Source organism: Gallinula chloropus (genome assembly GCF_964237585.1).
Source record: "Gallinula chloropus genome assembly, chromosome: 2".
In the NCBI taxonomy this organism is placed as follows: Eukaryota; Metazoa; Chordata; class Aves; order Gruiformes; family Rallidae; genus Gallinula; species Gallinula chloropus.
This window is the reverse complement of record NC_140086.1, coordinates 22,139,494-22,155,738: the sequence shown is the minus strand read 5'-3', so window position 1 is coordinate 22,155,738 and position 16,245 is coordinate 22,139,494. Positions and strand designations below refer to the sequence as shown.

At 36.0% G+C, this 16,245-nt stretch overlaps 1 protein-coding gene across 18 annotated transcripts in view; it reads left to right on the top strand.

Moving 5' to 3' along the window:
• Nucleotides 1-16,245, top strand: part of RIMS2 (regulating synaptic membrane exocytosis 2) — a gene marked incomplete at both ends in the record, with an annotated part of 475,681 nt that overhangs the window by 238,039 nt on the left and 221,397 nt on the right. For 12 of the 18 annotated variants that reach the window (XM_084260507.1, XM_084260504.1, XM_084260503.1 and 9 more), the window contains 2 exons: nucleotides 13,969-14,036; nucleotides 15,707-15,830. In XM_084260507.1, coding sequence (XP_084116633.1) covers nucleotides 13,969-14,036; nucleotides 15,707-15,830 — 192 coding nt within the window. Of the gene's footprint in view, nucleotides 1-13,968; nucleotides 14,037-14,151; nucleotides 14,361-15,706; nucleotides 15,831-16,245 lie in introns of all 18 variants that reach the window. The other 6 variants (XM_084260505.1, XM_084260502.1, XM_084260501.1 and 3 more) reach the window with 1 other exon arrangement.

Here is a 16,245-nt window from a genome sequence, read left to right as displayed (position 1 = left end):
CGCAAGTTACACTGGCTGAAGGACTGCAGTGAGAGTCTCTGTATTATAGGGCCTGGTCCAATTTATGAGGTGAAATCCCCTGCTGGTTTTGCAGGCATTAAGCATTATGACTATTTTTTCTCCTCTCACCTCAACTTTCCAGAAATTTAAAGATGAACAAGGGGGAATGTGAAGATGTTTTCCTTATAAGGTAGTGAAAAGTATTGACCTCTTGCTTAAACTCATTCTGGAAACATTTAGCCTCAGGAGATATATTTTTAGATAATTGTGATCATATAAAAACAGGAGACTGAAATTAAATCCCTTATGTAACTTTTATTACAGCTTCAGCTACCGTGAAGGCTATAATTATGGGAGTAGTTCTTGCTATCTGTGGAAAGGTCCCTGAGCAACATGCTTATTTATGTATTCAGCTAAATGAAATAATTACAGAGCTAACATCAACCAACTATTCCTTCGTGGAGCTTTCTTTCTTCCATTGTTATGTATTTTTTTGAAATCATGAAAACACTGAAAATTACAATTAAGAGATCTACTTTTTATCAGTAGAATTCAGAAATTAATTTTGGGACGTGAACAGATCTCTATTTCTCTCTGTGCATGTCTTTAACAATCTTAGCTTTCTACCTCCACCACATTTTACTAACCTTACTGGTTTCCTTTGAAGAACATCCTTACCCAATTTCTGTTCAAAGGATGTTTCCATCCAGTTTATATACACAGACATGAGCAGTCCAAGATGGATGATGGGAAGAGGATTTTTTTGTTGTTTTAATAGTATAATAAAATGTAATGCATGTTTGGTAAGTGGACTTCTATAAATTCTTGTAGTCTAATAAGTATGAGTATAATAGATAGGAAAAGGCAGAACTACAGGTATAAATTACTGAAGAAAAATGAAGTCCTAGATTTCTCAAGTTTTGTACTGAAAACTGGACTGTTTCACAGTTTTTTGCTTTCATGTCTGTATGTCAGCACCTCACTTTAAAAGAAGGTAATTGTAGCATCCACTTCGGTTCATTATGCAGACAGGCCACAAAGAAGAATTCCTTGAGTGCAACCCCAGCTCCTGCAGAACTAATGTACTCTGAGAAATAATCTCAGGAACCAAATAACGATGTATTTAGATCTGCATTTGGTTTACATTCTGTAACTAATGAAAGGGGGCATTAACTGACAAAACAAAAGTATTGATTAGTTTCTGATTTAATCTACACTCTATGGTCTGTCCAGAGATGATTGTGGTTCTGGGGGATGAGGAGAGTTTGCCATCATACTATGAAAGATTATCCATTAATACATTTATATAGGGACTAAATTAATGTTCCATGGCAAACTAAGTCTTGTATCATTCTTACCTTCTGAATATTTCATTTTGCAACCTAAATATCCCCTTAATATAGCAAGCATTTGACCTTTCCTGCATGCTCATATATATACTTTTAAGCATATATATGCAAAAAGTAAGTTTGATGGTGCTAAAGGTGTCTGAAAAAAACAACCACAATGAGTGGTATTTTATTTTTCTTTATTTGTTCTTTAAACTGTAAACCAGATATAACAGGTAATTTCACAAACCTAATTTGATTATCACACTGTCAAGCCTGCGCGTCGACGGTATGGAACTACATTAGGCAGCTTATTATGACTGTTACTTCTGGAATCCACTGGAGTTTCAGTTTTTCTGTTGTTGTTTGAGGAGGTAATTCATTTCCTTCAAAGAAAGTGGTTTGACAAAAATAACATGTAACCAAACTCAAAACAATATGTGCTTTTATATATGCCAAATTACTTTCTTCACTGTGACGATAAAAGGGAAGATCAATAATTAATGATCCAATTACTAGTTTACAGAGGCTTTTATTGCCATGTCAAGGTGATGAAAAACCTTCTTGTGCTGATTTTTTTTTGCTGCCACTCCAGCTTACTGAATCAGCAGATGCACTGCATGTTTCTAGACTGTTTATGGCACATGTGCTGCCAGGGATGGATGATGCTTTGTATTTACTGCTGTGATTAAGCTCTTGTTTCATAAATCAATAATTTTAACTGTGAAGTGAGCCTATGTTGTGTCTGCTGCAATTCAGAAATCAATTTTGAGAAGCTAGCAGGTTGAATTAGTTGAAACTTAAACTTCTTTAGACAATCAGAAAGGCTGTTGTTAGTATTATACGTGTGAAATGTTAGATCAGCTTTAAAGAAAAAAGCTGCCATGCTTTGCATTGAAATGCTGTGTTTCCTAGTTACAAATAGTTTAATTTTAAAACTGGTGACATATACCATAATAATTGTATTTCCCTCTTGATTGCTAGATAGAATTTCGGTATTTGGTTTTCTGCATAATGCACACTGAGAATCAGAGACAAGAAAATAACTCACCTTAACTCCTGAGTGGTGGTTTCCTATTCAAAATGCCTAGTTGATCAAGTATGTAATGCAGAAGAATATTTTAAGGTTATTCTTGTTTCTATTCTGAAATTTAGAGTTCTTTTCTGTGCCCACTGAGAATTTATAATAAATTACTGGGAACACTATGCTCAAAAATATGGGCTGGACTATTTTTGCCTTACCCCTTACCTCTAGCTGACGTTGTAGGATAACAGCTACGTCCAAGGGTAAAAGTGGAGGACATTTTTTCTTCAAAACCAAAACCTAATAACTGAATGGAAAAAGGCAATGGTGGGCTGGAACTTAGATATTGGTTTGATTATTTTATATGATAATTTGATTTAAAAGTTTGAATATTTCTAATTTTTAATTATTTTATTGTATATTCTATTAGGTACTAAGATACGTTATTTGTTGATTGGTTATCTTGTATGGAAAATGACAGGATGAGTTTTTTGTAATATCACTTTTTGGTAGCAAGATGTCAGTGATCTTGACTGGGAGCAGTAGAAAGAAAAGAAAAAGATGTGATCAATGAAACAACTGGCTGATCCTCAATCATAATACATGGGTGGCTTTTGGGCTGCTGATGGAAGTTGATTCTAGATGATGATGTGCCTATGATAGGAAGCATCCCATTCTTAGTAGTGTCTCCTTTGATTATATCTGAGTGACTTTGGGGATAAAAATATAGAAAACTCTTATGAATTACTATATATTCCTTTAAAACTGCACTGAGAAGATTTTCCTTTCGTTCCTGACATGTTCACTATTTCAGCTTTACTTATGGTTGATTGTTCTCTTAATACAACTCTGCGAGGAGTACGGCTGACATGCTAAGTTTATGTTCTTGTTTGTGAATTTGACATCACTTCTCATAAAGGATCCATTCTCTCAGTGTCTTTCATGGTGTCCTGTTGTCTTCAAGCTGTAAATTTGAAGCTTGCTTAGCAATTAAGATATAAAGATTCAAAGTATCTTAGGGTTATTTTCTGTAATAATTAGTGTTGACATCAAAGCACTAAAGCTTGAAAGTAAGTAAGTGCACAATATAAGGGTTTAGTTTTTCGGTATTTTTTTGCTGTCAGTTGTAAGTATTGGAGGGATCTTTGTGTAGGTATACATCTTGAGAAAAGAAATGTCTATTTTTGTTACTTGAATTGGCTTCAGCTGTGTTGGTAGCCTTAAATGTATCATTTGAAGAAAACATTAGTATAGACTGTTAACCGATGCCCATTTTTAAAAGAAGTTAATATGCACCTGGTTAAATACTGCCTGCCTCTCAAAGGTAGAGAGCTCATATGTCTGTCCAAAATGTCCAAATAGATAGGTTTACAATTAGGATTCAGTGCATGTGCAGTAAATCCTATGCCCCTGAGACTTCCAGATGCCAAGCAGGCTTGTTGGATCTACTCAGTCAGTCATTTTGCCAAAGTCACAACTTCTGGATGCAAAAAGCATGTATATCTATGGAAAACTGAATATAGGATAAGCCAGCACAAAGTAAACTGCATAAATAAATATGTCCACTAATGCTAAATGGAATTTTCCTAAAGCTACTTATTTCTTCAGTTTAACCAAGCTTCCTTTGATGAGTGTAAGTGAAATGCTAATGGAAAGAAATAGGTATCATCAGCACACAAGGCCCAAAATGGTTTCTTAAACATTGCAGCTGTTTCTCACAAATTTTCATAGTGCCCCAAGTATGAACTCTTGAGTTCCAACTGGCTTGGCAGGTGTTACTGTTGACTCACAGCTGGCACCAAGACAGTTGAATTTCCCTGGACTACTTTCAAAATCTGTGAAAGGAATTTGTTGTGCATGTGCAGATCGGTTCCCAGTTGTGCAGCAGCTCCCACACATCATGGAACCATTGGATCTTCTGTGCATCCTTCCAGTCATTTTCCAAAGTGACTCATTTTTCTGAGTCAGAGATTTGGAAAATATAGGACTTTTTCTCACCTTCTAAACACCAGTTAATTCCTTTGTGCATTATATCCAAGAGCTTGCTAGCTTTCAATAAACTAGTCCATGAAAAGAGGTGGGCTCATTCAAGACACTTTAACTAGGCTATCTACTTTTAGTTGATGGGAATGTCATCACAGTATTCCAGAAGATTGAGCTGCTGAAACAAGGGCCAGATATGGGATTCTTTAATGTTATTAATAGGTTTTCTAGATTTCTTCTTCCCAGCATTACTAATAGTGCTTGTTTCCTCTTTAAATGGGTCCCTATATCTTGTATAGGCAAGTGGGTATTGCTCATACTGGTTCTAAGCCTGAGATGGTGAAGAAATTGTAATGAAGCTGTCAATTGGAACCCGAGGGTGGAAGGATGCATGGTTATGACAAATAAGTAAAGAAATATGAGTTCAGCCCACCTGATCATGCAGTTGTGAACAGGGAAGAAAAAGAAAAGAGGCATATCCTGTAAGAAGGGATTGAAAATTTAGACTATTTGGAATAATAATTTTAAAAAATAATAAATTGCTTTTACTACTGAGCATGATCCAGAAATCCTGTCTTTCCTAAGCCCTCCAAAACATGTTTTCCTTTTTTATTCTGCTGAAGAAATTTCCTTTTTCAGGCATAGGCTCAAAACTTCCTACAGAGAGAACAGAAAGGGAAAAGTGAAGTGGACAGAAGTAGGGTCAAAAGTGAAACTCAGAGTAAATATCTTTCTAAGACAAAGTCTTAAAGACAATTCATAGGACATCATCCTTAATTAGTTCCAGTTTCGCCTGTTCTTACTAGTAGTAGAGTAGCAAGGAACGTATGGCAAAGGTGTGCAAAGCTGAGAAACCTGAATATTAATACTATTCATCTGGCAGTGGTGAACTGGGTCTCCCCAGTATATAATGTCTGGCTGTTTCCCATAACTTCTTAACAGTCCGTTTTCTTGATGGCCCAGAATGTGAATTTGTATACTGGATCACATGTCATCATTCATGCTGTGGCATATAGGGTCGCGCTCCAGGTGTCATATGGAAGGCATGGCACTAAGTGTATGATGTCGTCTTGTATGTCACTGGAATTTTCTCTTCCAGTGGGAGTCTGGTGAGTGTATACTTCCATTAAAAAATTCTGGCATTTCTTCTCTTTTTCTTTTATTTTGTAGTCCAGCTCACTGGTTTTAATATGCAGTGGCTTTCTACAGGAAGTAGATGATTTATCATACAAATATGTTTGCCATATTGATATGCTTTCTTTCAGTTTATTCCAAGGAAAGACATTTATCAAAATATATTTGACTAAGAGAATAAGCCTTATTCTGGTTTTCAAAATGTAATTTTGAAGAAAGTCTTTCCTGTAATTTAAATCCTCCCAGCAAAACATACTGAAAAAAAAAACCTCCAGTAAATCTTCCTCTATCAACAATGATGCTAAGTCTCAGCTTCAGAAAGAGAGCCAGAACAAAGTAGTCATGCTGAAACCCTTTTACCCTTTACATTAGGTAATCCTTTCTGCTAAGAGTAATACCTTTTCTGTTGAGCAATATTAGCAGCAGTTGAAAACAAGACTACATACTGTTTGAGGGCAAACCATGGTCTGCATTTTTGCTAACATCTTTCCCTACACAGTGTCAATTAAAAAAAAGTCAGGATCTTTTAAAATTCTTAATGACTGACTAATGTAGACCAGAGTTTCTTTCATGACAGTATTTGTAGTCATTGTCCTCATGCTCTCCAACTCATTCTTGCCACATGGGTAAGCATTCTTACGTGCTCCTCTCTCACCACATTTATTCTTTAACCTTCATTGTGGTGTGGAGTACTGTGCTGTTTAGGAGCTTCTTCCTGCTGTGTAGCTTCCCTTTTACGTTTTTCTTTCTTGGACATAAGAACTTAAAGCATTTATTAATGTTCACCATTAACAGGGACAGTTATGCAGGGTCACACAAATCACTCTTACACCCTTTATCACATGCAGCAATCCAAGAAATCTGCTGATCCATAAATCAGCTGGGTTTCCATCTGACTAAATGTAGACACCCACTAACTAGACATCTACACTCAAGGTAGTCGTCTTCACTTCTCTTACAGCCATTGAAGAAAAAAAGACACTTGAGTACAATTCATCTATATTGAAGTAGGTGTATAAAATAAACTGGATGAGTGGAGTCAAGAGTAGTTAGTTTAGATACAGAAATCTAAAACTATCTAAGATCAATTCTGGGTGTCTCTACTTTTCAGGTGAGGGACACTTTTGTACTACATGTGCTAGATTCAGGCATATCTTGCTGCTCCAGATTCTTGCTCAACACACACTCCCATATTTTTTGTTTAACCCTCACATCTTGGCACCTTGTCTGGACCAGTCTTACCAAATTATTCCATTCTCTACCCAAGGTGATTTTTTTTCTTGGTGTGTCTATTCTTGTTTTCGTAGGACCAGATCCTTCAGACATCTTCCTAGGCTGTTCTAAGTCAAAATCTGAGAAATCCAGATGAATTATTATTTCCTAACAAAAAAAAAAAAATAAATTGAAGTATCAAAGTCTACTAGAAGACCTACAAGAAGCATCCTTTTGTCATCAGTGCTCAGACTCCATTAATGAGTTTGATGGAAAATATTTCTGTGCTTTACATGTACCAGCCAACTTTTTATTCATTCCTGCACCAAATGCTAGCATGTCACTGAAGTGTCCAGAGCTGACAAAACTATTGTTTAAGCACTCATATAATTGTTTCTAGGTAATTCTGGTTGTGTAGCTCCTCTTTGGGGGTCACTCACTGTGTGGCAGTCTAGATTGATAGTATTGCAAATGCAGTAAGTAACCTGCTTAAATAAGAGTTCTTCAATATCTGTAGTCCACTTTCCCCTTCTCTCCAGAGCCCTTCTCATGTAGGGCTTCACTGGGAGACTTGCAGTTAAGAGGATCAAGTGACACGGGACATTACTCACTATAGCCTCATGCTGAAAATCAGCTTGGAAGGGTAATACACTCAGTTGTGAGGCTAAATTATTTGTTGTTTTGAGTTAATGGCACATATGCACAATAACTGGCTCATGGTCAGTATGTGGTATGTATTCAGATTGCAGTATGTAAGCCCCGTGGACTCCACAGCTTGAAAAATTTAAAGTTACATGCTCTGTTCTTTTTGGCAGTGAGATTTGGATATAAGGAAACCTACTGCTCTTTTACTAGGTTCAAAGTAAGAGATGATGTTTTTAATTTACCAAGAGAAGAACTTTTCAGTTTAGATAGGTCCTGGTTCTGATAGCAAGTATGTGGGTCATCCATTTGTCCCGTGTGAAGATTTTGGGTAACTTAGAGCATCCCAGATGACTCTGTGTGTGTAAGGGCCAACTAAAATGAGCATGTGTGTCTAACCTGTGTGGAAGATAGATGACTTTGGACTTGCTGTGAACTTTGAGAATGCTCAAGAAAGGGTGAATAAATACTGTGTAGATGAGATTCAAATTACTTAATGCCTTTTAAAAAGCCAATATATCTGGCTGGGAAAGCTGTTCTGAGAGGCAAAACACCCCATAATCAAGCATTAAAATAGAAGGGGAATGGAAACTGGATGGAATTCTTTTAAATACACGATGTCGTTCAATGTTCCCATTGTTATGGAAAGTTTCTATTGCTGTGTGTTCTTGGGTGGAGAAAATAAACTTTTCCTATGCCTACTTGGTTTTGGCTAAAAAAATGAGCAAAAAATAAACATAGTCAGGTTACAAAGGTTTTGGCTTAACCCCATTTATACAGAAAGACTACGTCAGTGTTGTGATTTTTCTCCCAACCCAGTTTGTGCAAGCTTCCCATATACACACAGAGCTCACTGACATTAATAAGACCAGACCTCACATATGTTCTTTCTCGTATCCAGCTGCAGTCCTGAACTCATGAGGCATCTGAATGCTGTTATAATGACATCAGCTGAGACTGTATCTTGCTTAGTAATATTTTAGTTCCGTTTACATGAAAGATGGCTTTGATATTATAGCCTATATAATTTAGCAAATGAGGTGGCAGTTTTTCCAGACTTGTTTCTGCTGCACACCCTAAATACACATATTCTCAATAATAAAGCATCTGCTATTGTGGGAGAGAAATATCTAAGGGACCAGCAAGTGAATTCTCTGGTAGTCCGAATTAAAACTACAGGTTGTGGTTTAACAAATTTTTTTGTAGAGAAACAAAGAACTATGTGTTTTACATTCATTCCTTCCAATCTTACAAGATTTCACAAATCGTTTATACAGTCAAGATTTTAATTCTTTATAGACCTTGCAGTGAAAAATTTTTGTCTAGTGATTTAAGTAATTTATTGTACCTCAAAAAAGTATGGGTGTACTAAGAAATACATGTCTCATAGAAATTTAATATGTTACAGGGCTTACAGACATGTGTTCTAGGTATATTTTTATAAGTTTAAATATTTTATTAATAATAGTTTTATTGCACTTAATTAACTGTTACAGTATTTCTACCTGTAATTTAGATAACTTAATGCAGTGTTAAGGTCAAAATCTAGATGACCAACAAGGGCTTTATAATTTTGAAACAAATAGCTACATATTTTAATGGAAAAAAGACTACAGATTTGAACAAGACAGTCTTTGGACTGACTTGGTTATTTTGTTGTTATTTTAATTTTAGAATAATTCATATTTATTGTGAGACACGGTTAAGTTAAAAAGAAAGTCAGCTTTCTACATCTTGACTGAAAAGGAGAGGGGAAATAGAGCAAGAAGTGTGAGTGCTTGAATCAGGCAACACTTTGTGTGTGTTCCTCTGTCCAGGGTTAGGTTCAGGGCTTACCATTTGTAATGATTAAGCATTGATGCAAAATAACTGTATCTTTTAAAATGCAATTAATTTCTATGTGCTTATGCCTCAGGTATGCTGGGCTGATGTGTCTACTCTTGGACACACACAGCATGTGGGTGCATCTGTAACAATACATTAGTGAGAGGGCTCTTGGAAACCCTTTTATTAAGAAAAAGTTGATTATGCCAGCTGATAGACCTGGGAACTATGTTGAAACATTTGACTGCAGAAACTGGTTCTCAGATTCTTTTAGTCTCTAAACCAGGTGAAGAGCGAAAAAAGGAGTATATAATGCCTTGTTAAAATGACACATTAAAAAAAATGTGTCATTTCAAAAAAATTTAAAAATTGAGAGGCATAAAGGAATGTTGTTCTTATGGTTGCATAATAGCATAGCATGGTATTACTCTCAAGATTGTATAAAATCAGTCCAGTAGGCTTCCCTTCCATGAGAGCTTGAAGAGTCCCAAGTCCTTGGGACTTTCTTGGATACATATACAAACAGTTGAGGCTGTGTCTAAATAATAATACAGGGTAGTAGGATCCTCGTGATGAAAAGATGATGAATGACTGAAATCTCCTTTATAAGCAATGGAGGAGAGGTAAGACATTTTTGGGTATGACCAAGTTACAATTTATCTCACCTGGAAGTACACATCTAAAACAGGTCCAATGAACCACGCTTCAGTAAGTTCTGTTTCCCTTCACTGACTATAAAAGAAATGTAGGCTGATTAATTCAGATGTGCAGATATGAATGATAAATGTCTAAAGTTTGGGTAGAAGAATCAGAAGTTTCTAGATTCAATTATATGAGAGTTGTCAATAAAATTTCTCTAACAGGATATAAAGGGACTTGTCTTAAGAGGGTTTTCTCCCTGAAAGTTGATAGAAATTGAAAGTTCTATTGTAGAAAAATAAACAATATATTTTAATTTTACTCTAATAGGAACTTTCTACAATTTTAAGTTATCACTCCCAATAACTTAAGTTATCTGATCTCTGTAATGTCACATCTTATTGTATATGTAGATTATTGTTATTTTGGATAGCACTAGTAGAAACCAAAAAAGTACACAGAATTTCTTTCTGTAACAGAACGTCAGTGTGTGTATTTCAAATGTGGGTGTGCACATGCCAGACTGCTAGAGCCCAACACTGCTCAATATTTGCTTGTATAAACACTGATAGGATGAGGTCATGTCTGCACAGCTCATCTTTACTGCAAAGTACAGTTACTGTGAAGCTGTCTTTGAACATATGCCTATATGCACAGATTATGGACATGCAAGTAGCAAGTGAAGTTTGCACCAATTTTTGTGACTAGGTATGTGCACACTTGCAGTGGGAATGTGTGTATGATCAGTACATCTCAGGGGCATCAACTTTTCAAAAACTTATTTTCCTATTTTTAAGAAATTGTTTGCTGTGTAGACCCACAAGTCAAAGTTCAGTTTGTTAGGAGTCTTTGTGCTTGACAAGCTCGTGAAGCTGTAGAGTTGATATAGGAATAGGCTTGAACAGGAGAGATGGCAAAACCATCATGGGTTTCATGAAGTGCAGGTGAAGTGCTATGTTCGCTGTAGAACAGCAGGAACACAATAGCTGTATTCTCAGATTGCTTTCTGGGACATTCTTTTGGATTATAAATGGTAATGGAGATTGTTGTTGAGATCTTTAAACCCTTAAAAAATGGCTAGTGATTTGCAGTGGTGGATTCTTAATGGCGAAGGGTAGATGCCTGCATTTAAATTTTGTAATTTCAATGAAAATACACCATTTATCAGAAATAGTCAGGAATTAGAATCAGTAAGAATCACCGTTTTATTTCAGTGCTTTGCTCTTAGAATTAGGTACTAAGTTACAGGGAACCAGCTTAACTTTTTTAGTCAGACCTTGGTTAAGGGTACAGCAGTTGTATAGATGAACTGCAGGGAAACACCACAGTGTGGGCTTGTGTGGCTTTAGTTCATACAGCTAAAGCTGAGAAGTCATCATTACTATAATTGAGTTTTCCTCACTTAAGATCCACTTTAGAATACATTTTAAGACCAGGATTCATAAACCAGACAATATAGGATCTTCTGGATATCTTTAAATTTTTATTTATTCAGTAAAGGCTTGATTTTAATGAACTCAGTGATGATTTCACTCACTTCCTCGAAGGTAATGTCTTTGGAGACAGAGATGAGACAGCACTGGAAGTTTCATGCCAGAAGTACCTTTTGCAAAATACTATTAGCTTTCAGAAAAGTATTTGTTTTTAGCAGAATAGCTAAAGGAGTAGCTGGAGAAGTGGGCCATGCGAACCTCATGAGGTTCAAGGCCAAGTGCAAGGTCCTGCACCTGTGTGGGGACAATCCTTATCATCTATACAGGCTGGGAGATGATGTGATATTGAGCAGCCCTGCAGAGAAGGATTTGGGGGTTCTGGTGGATGAGAACCTTGACGTGAGCCAACAATGTGTGCTGGCAGCCCAGAAAGCCAACCGTATCCTGGGCCACACCAAAAGGAGTGTGGCCAGCACATTGAGGGGAAGTGATTTTGCCCCTCTACTCTTGTGAAACCCCACCTGGAGTATTGTTTCCAGTTCTGGGATCCCCAACAGAAGAAGAACATGGAGCTGTTGGAACAGGAGGAGGGCTGCAGTGATGATTAAAGGGCTGGAGAACCTCTGCTATGAAGACAGGCTGTTCGACCTGGAGAAGAGAAGGCTCCGGGGAGACCCCATAGTGGCCTTTCAGTGCCTGAAGGGGGCGACAAGACAGCTGGGGAGGGACTTTTTAGAAGGGCATGTAGAGATTCGATGAGGGGGAATGGAATGGTTTTAAATTGACAGGGGCCTAGATTTAGGTCGGATGTTAGGAAGAAATTCTTTACTATGAGGGTGGTGAGGCACTGGAATAGGTTGCCCAGGGAAGTGGTGGAAGCCCCTTCCTTGTAGGTGTTCAGGGGTGGGTTGGATGGTGCCTTGAGTAGCCTGGTCAAGTGAGAGATGTCCCTGCCCATGGCAGGGGGTTTTGAACTTGATGATCTTTAAGGTCTCTTCCAGCCCTGACTATTCTATGTTTCTATGAATAGACACACTTTTATCAGTAATGTAGTCAAGTTAACTGTCATGAGAAAGAGATTTTAGTGAGAATTTCCCATTTTTGTTACTTTCAAGAATCAAGAAACATGGTTCTACGTTTACAGCAGGCCCATTTATTCCGTAGCAAATATGAATGAATTAAAGCTTAAAAATAATCTCATTAGGTCCCTTACCATTGTTTTTATCAAATCAAAGTATATTTAATATTCTACAGTGTTTCTACAAAATGTAAGGGGCTAAGTTCAAAGTATCTTTTTGAAAAGAAAACCTTTGTATTCTGCACATTTTTTCTTTAAAATGAAAACAAGGTTTGATTTTTTCCATATAGCATATGCAAGTCTATAAATTAGAAGAAAACAAGTGAAAAAAAGAGTATTTGTTATTGTACATAATATCCCTCTGAGAAGACTATATTTTACTGTTCTAAAACATGTATTAGCTTTTTGTAGCTAATTTTTAATGGGGCTCTATCTTCAGATCTCCTCTGTAAAGTTTTCTAGACAAGTGTTAAGACAGTGATTAGAACTGTTAACTTTTAACAACTTATTGATAGTGTCAAAGGAACAGGTTGAGCAATGTCAAAGCAGAATCTGAAGTCATGGAAATAGAAAAATATCATTTGTGGTTTGTGCTAGAAAGAGCTACTTTGGTTTAGTGTTCTTTTGGTCATGAAACTTAATAGAAAAGCCAGTATGTTTGCCTGTATGCTAAAATAATATGTAGCATGTAGTGACAAAATATTTTTTCTTGTAAGATATTTACAATGGTGGCAAAGAAAAAAAAGGTCATCATGCAAAATGTGTGGGCATAATTTACATTTTAAAGGACCAACATAAGAGAATATTTTATTAAAATACGAGTCATTCTGCAGTTCTACAGACAGCATCATTAATTTAGACCTTCTCTTTAAAACTTTTTTAAACTTTTCTTCCTACCTTGTGTCTGCCATACAGGTTAAATTCTGATTCTATATCTACTAAATATATACACACACACACACATTTTTTCAACCCCCTACACATTAATTCTTATTTATGAGGTATCTGTACTTAGTAGAATCCTTTCTGATATATAACCTGTAGACATTTCTTTCTGAATCTCAAGCACAGTTAATATGCTTTTCATTCTAAAAGTATTTTCTAGATTTGTTTTTCTTATCTTTTTTATTTAACAGGCCATTTAACCTTCCTTAAAATGGCATCAACTGTGCAGCTGAATATTGAGTACCTTTTTTTAACGTTTGATGCGATTACAGTAAATATTAGTTGGTGTTAGAAAAGCAAAGAAATACATTCCATAACACAAAACTGGTTCTTTAGATTATGATGAAAATTCATTCCATATTCAAATGCTTTCTTTTATGAAAATTCTGGTAGGAATACAGCACAATTTGTCTTTTCATTTAATTTACTGTACGTAATTTTACCGGAACAGTTAAACACTCTGCAGCGATGATACTTTACACTGTAGCTAATTCTATGCACACATAGACACACACAAATGTACCACCTTCCCTCACTGTATTTCATATTCCATGTACTCTGTTTTTGGAGCCTTAACTTCTTCTTGGAAGCACCTTGCAAGTCCTGCTAGCAGAGGTTATGACTCAGATAGGATAACCAGAAGTCTTTACAATTTTGCTGTATCTTTGTCTGTCCTTTCTTTCACCTTTCCTTTACTGCACTATCTTGTCTGTCTGATTCTCGCAGGAGACATGGATTACAACTGGTTGGACCATACGTCTTGGCATAGCAGTGAGGCATCCCCAATGTCTTTGGTGAGACATGTGGAGCCTTACCATTTAGTTTCCTTTATCATTTCATATTTCCTTTGTTTTATTTACACCTTTGCATGTTTTCTTTTGTATCTTTTTTTTTATCCCACACCTATAGGGGACAGTCAAAGGGGAAAAAGAAAAACTAGTGAGCAGGCAGTTTTGTCGGATTCTAACACCTTATCCGAGAGGCAAAAGAAAATGGTGTGCTTTGGTGGCCACTCTTTGGAAGAGGACTTGGAATGGTCTGAGCCTCAGATAAAAGACTCTGGGGTAGATACGTGTAGTAGCACAACTCTAAACGAGGAACATAGCCATAGCGAGAAGGTACTGAGATTATGGAGCCTGCATTTTAACCTGCTCATTTGGTCTTTGTTTGCTCTCTGTCACTCATTAAAATAGTGCATAAAATAAAAGATAGGGTGTTTCTAGAGACAATGTAGCATTTCTAAAGGTGCAGAAAAGAAAAACAAATGAAAAGTCTCTGCATGCTTGCAGTTTTCACTGTTTGGCAGCCGAAGAAAAAAAAAAAGAGAGGCATAAAGGAATGTTGTTCTTATGGTTGCATAATAGCATATCATGGTATTACTCTCAAGTAATTAACAATAAGGATTCTACTGATTGGCTTATTTGATTTACTACATTCAAACTCCTGGGGCTGAAATTAAATTAATAGTTTAAACCCCAGGTGAAAAAGGGAGAAAATTGGGTCTCTCTGTACGGAAAAGTTGTTTTTCTTTTTTCCCTTTCACTGTCATGGTTGTTCTTTTGTTTTGTTGCCATGCCATTTTTGTGCAGTATTTTGCAGAATTAAAGGCTTTGCCATCTGCTTTGGTACTTTTTATTTTTGCTTTCTGTTTGGTAGTGATGATGATAAATCTTTTTAGAGTTATTAGTTGTAATGGGAGAAGATTTGTCTGTGCCTGCTAATTTTGCATGAAATAGAGCATGAAATAGTATTTATCTGTGAAAAAAGTGCTATGATTACACAAAATAAATCGTTAAAATTTTATTAATTAGGCCAATATACAAGTATAACTGTGCCTGTGTATAGTACTGGAATAATAACGTTCACTGTGTGCTGCATATGTGAAGTAATTATTCCAAGAAAGAAACAATACATTTAAATAGAGTAATGACTATACATTTTATTGTGTTATATAATTTTAGTATGCTACCCCTGAGACAAAGTTAAAAACTGCAAAATTTTGTCAGTCATAGAGAAAACTGATGTTTGGAGAAGCAGAAAAAGAAGAAATGTTTTACATCACATTTCTGTTTTCAGTTAAACTTCTGCTTCAATATTACTTTTACATTAGACTCTTAAAGTTGCTTTTGTCAGTACTTAGATGTGATGGTCATTTGGTGTAGATTATTATGTATACTTGTCTATATGTCTAAACATCAAGATGCAAAGATCATTCCAGATATGTGCAAATTTGATTTAGTAAAACAGATAATGTTATTTAATACTACAAATAAATTGTGATGGACTATATGTCCAAATAAATCTTATCCAACAAAGTTTTCTGTCACTCTATTACATTAAATGTGATGTGTAATCATAATACTTCTGTGGCATTTTAAAAAAATACCAGGAAATGAGAAGTATTACTCAAATATTTTTCTTTAAAATCCTATTCGCTCTATTTTCTGTGAACACCATATGATAGCATCCAGTAACGTGGCAACCATCCAAAGATGGAGACCGTCTCATTGGTCGGATATTGTTAAATAAACGACTAAAAGATGGAAGTGTGCCTAGAGACTCAGGAGCAATGCTTGGATTAAAGGTTAGTAATGAGTGATTTTGGAATTGACAACTCCTTCAGTTAAAATAGCTACCTTTATAATGAAAATATTCTTGTATTTTATAGTGTTTCTATACTGATATCTATAATGTCTTATCATTCCTAAAATTACAATATAGAGACATTGTCTATTCAGTTGCCAATAAATTTATTTGTGTTCTTCAGAAAGACTAGACATTTTTCACAAGTTTGCCAAGAATGTCTGCTCTGCAAGGTACTAATTGCATCCTTGCTGGGCAAGCCAAGTCGTGTCTGCTTTCTTCAGTATTGAGCATTGCATCATGGTATAACATCTGTTCCCCAGAAGACAGGGGAAATGTGAAAAATAAATTGACTCTTTTGAAGATCTGGGGAACACCTGTAAGTTAATGACATACCAATCCAGAGCAGAGTGTGTCAAT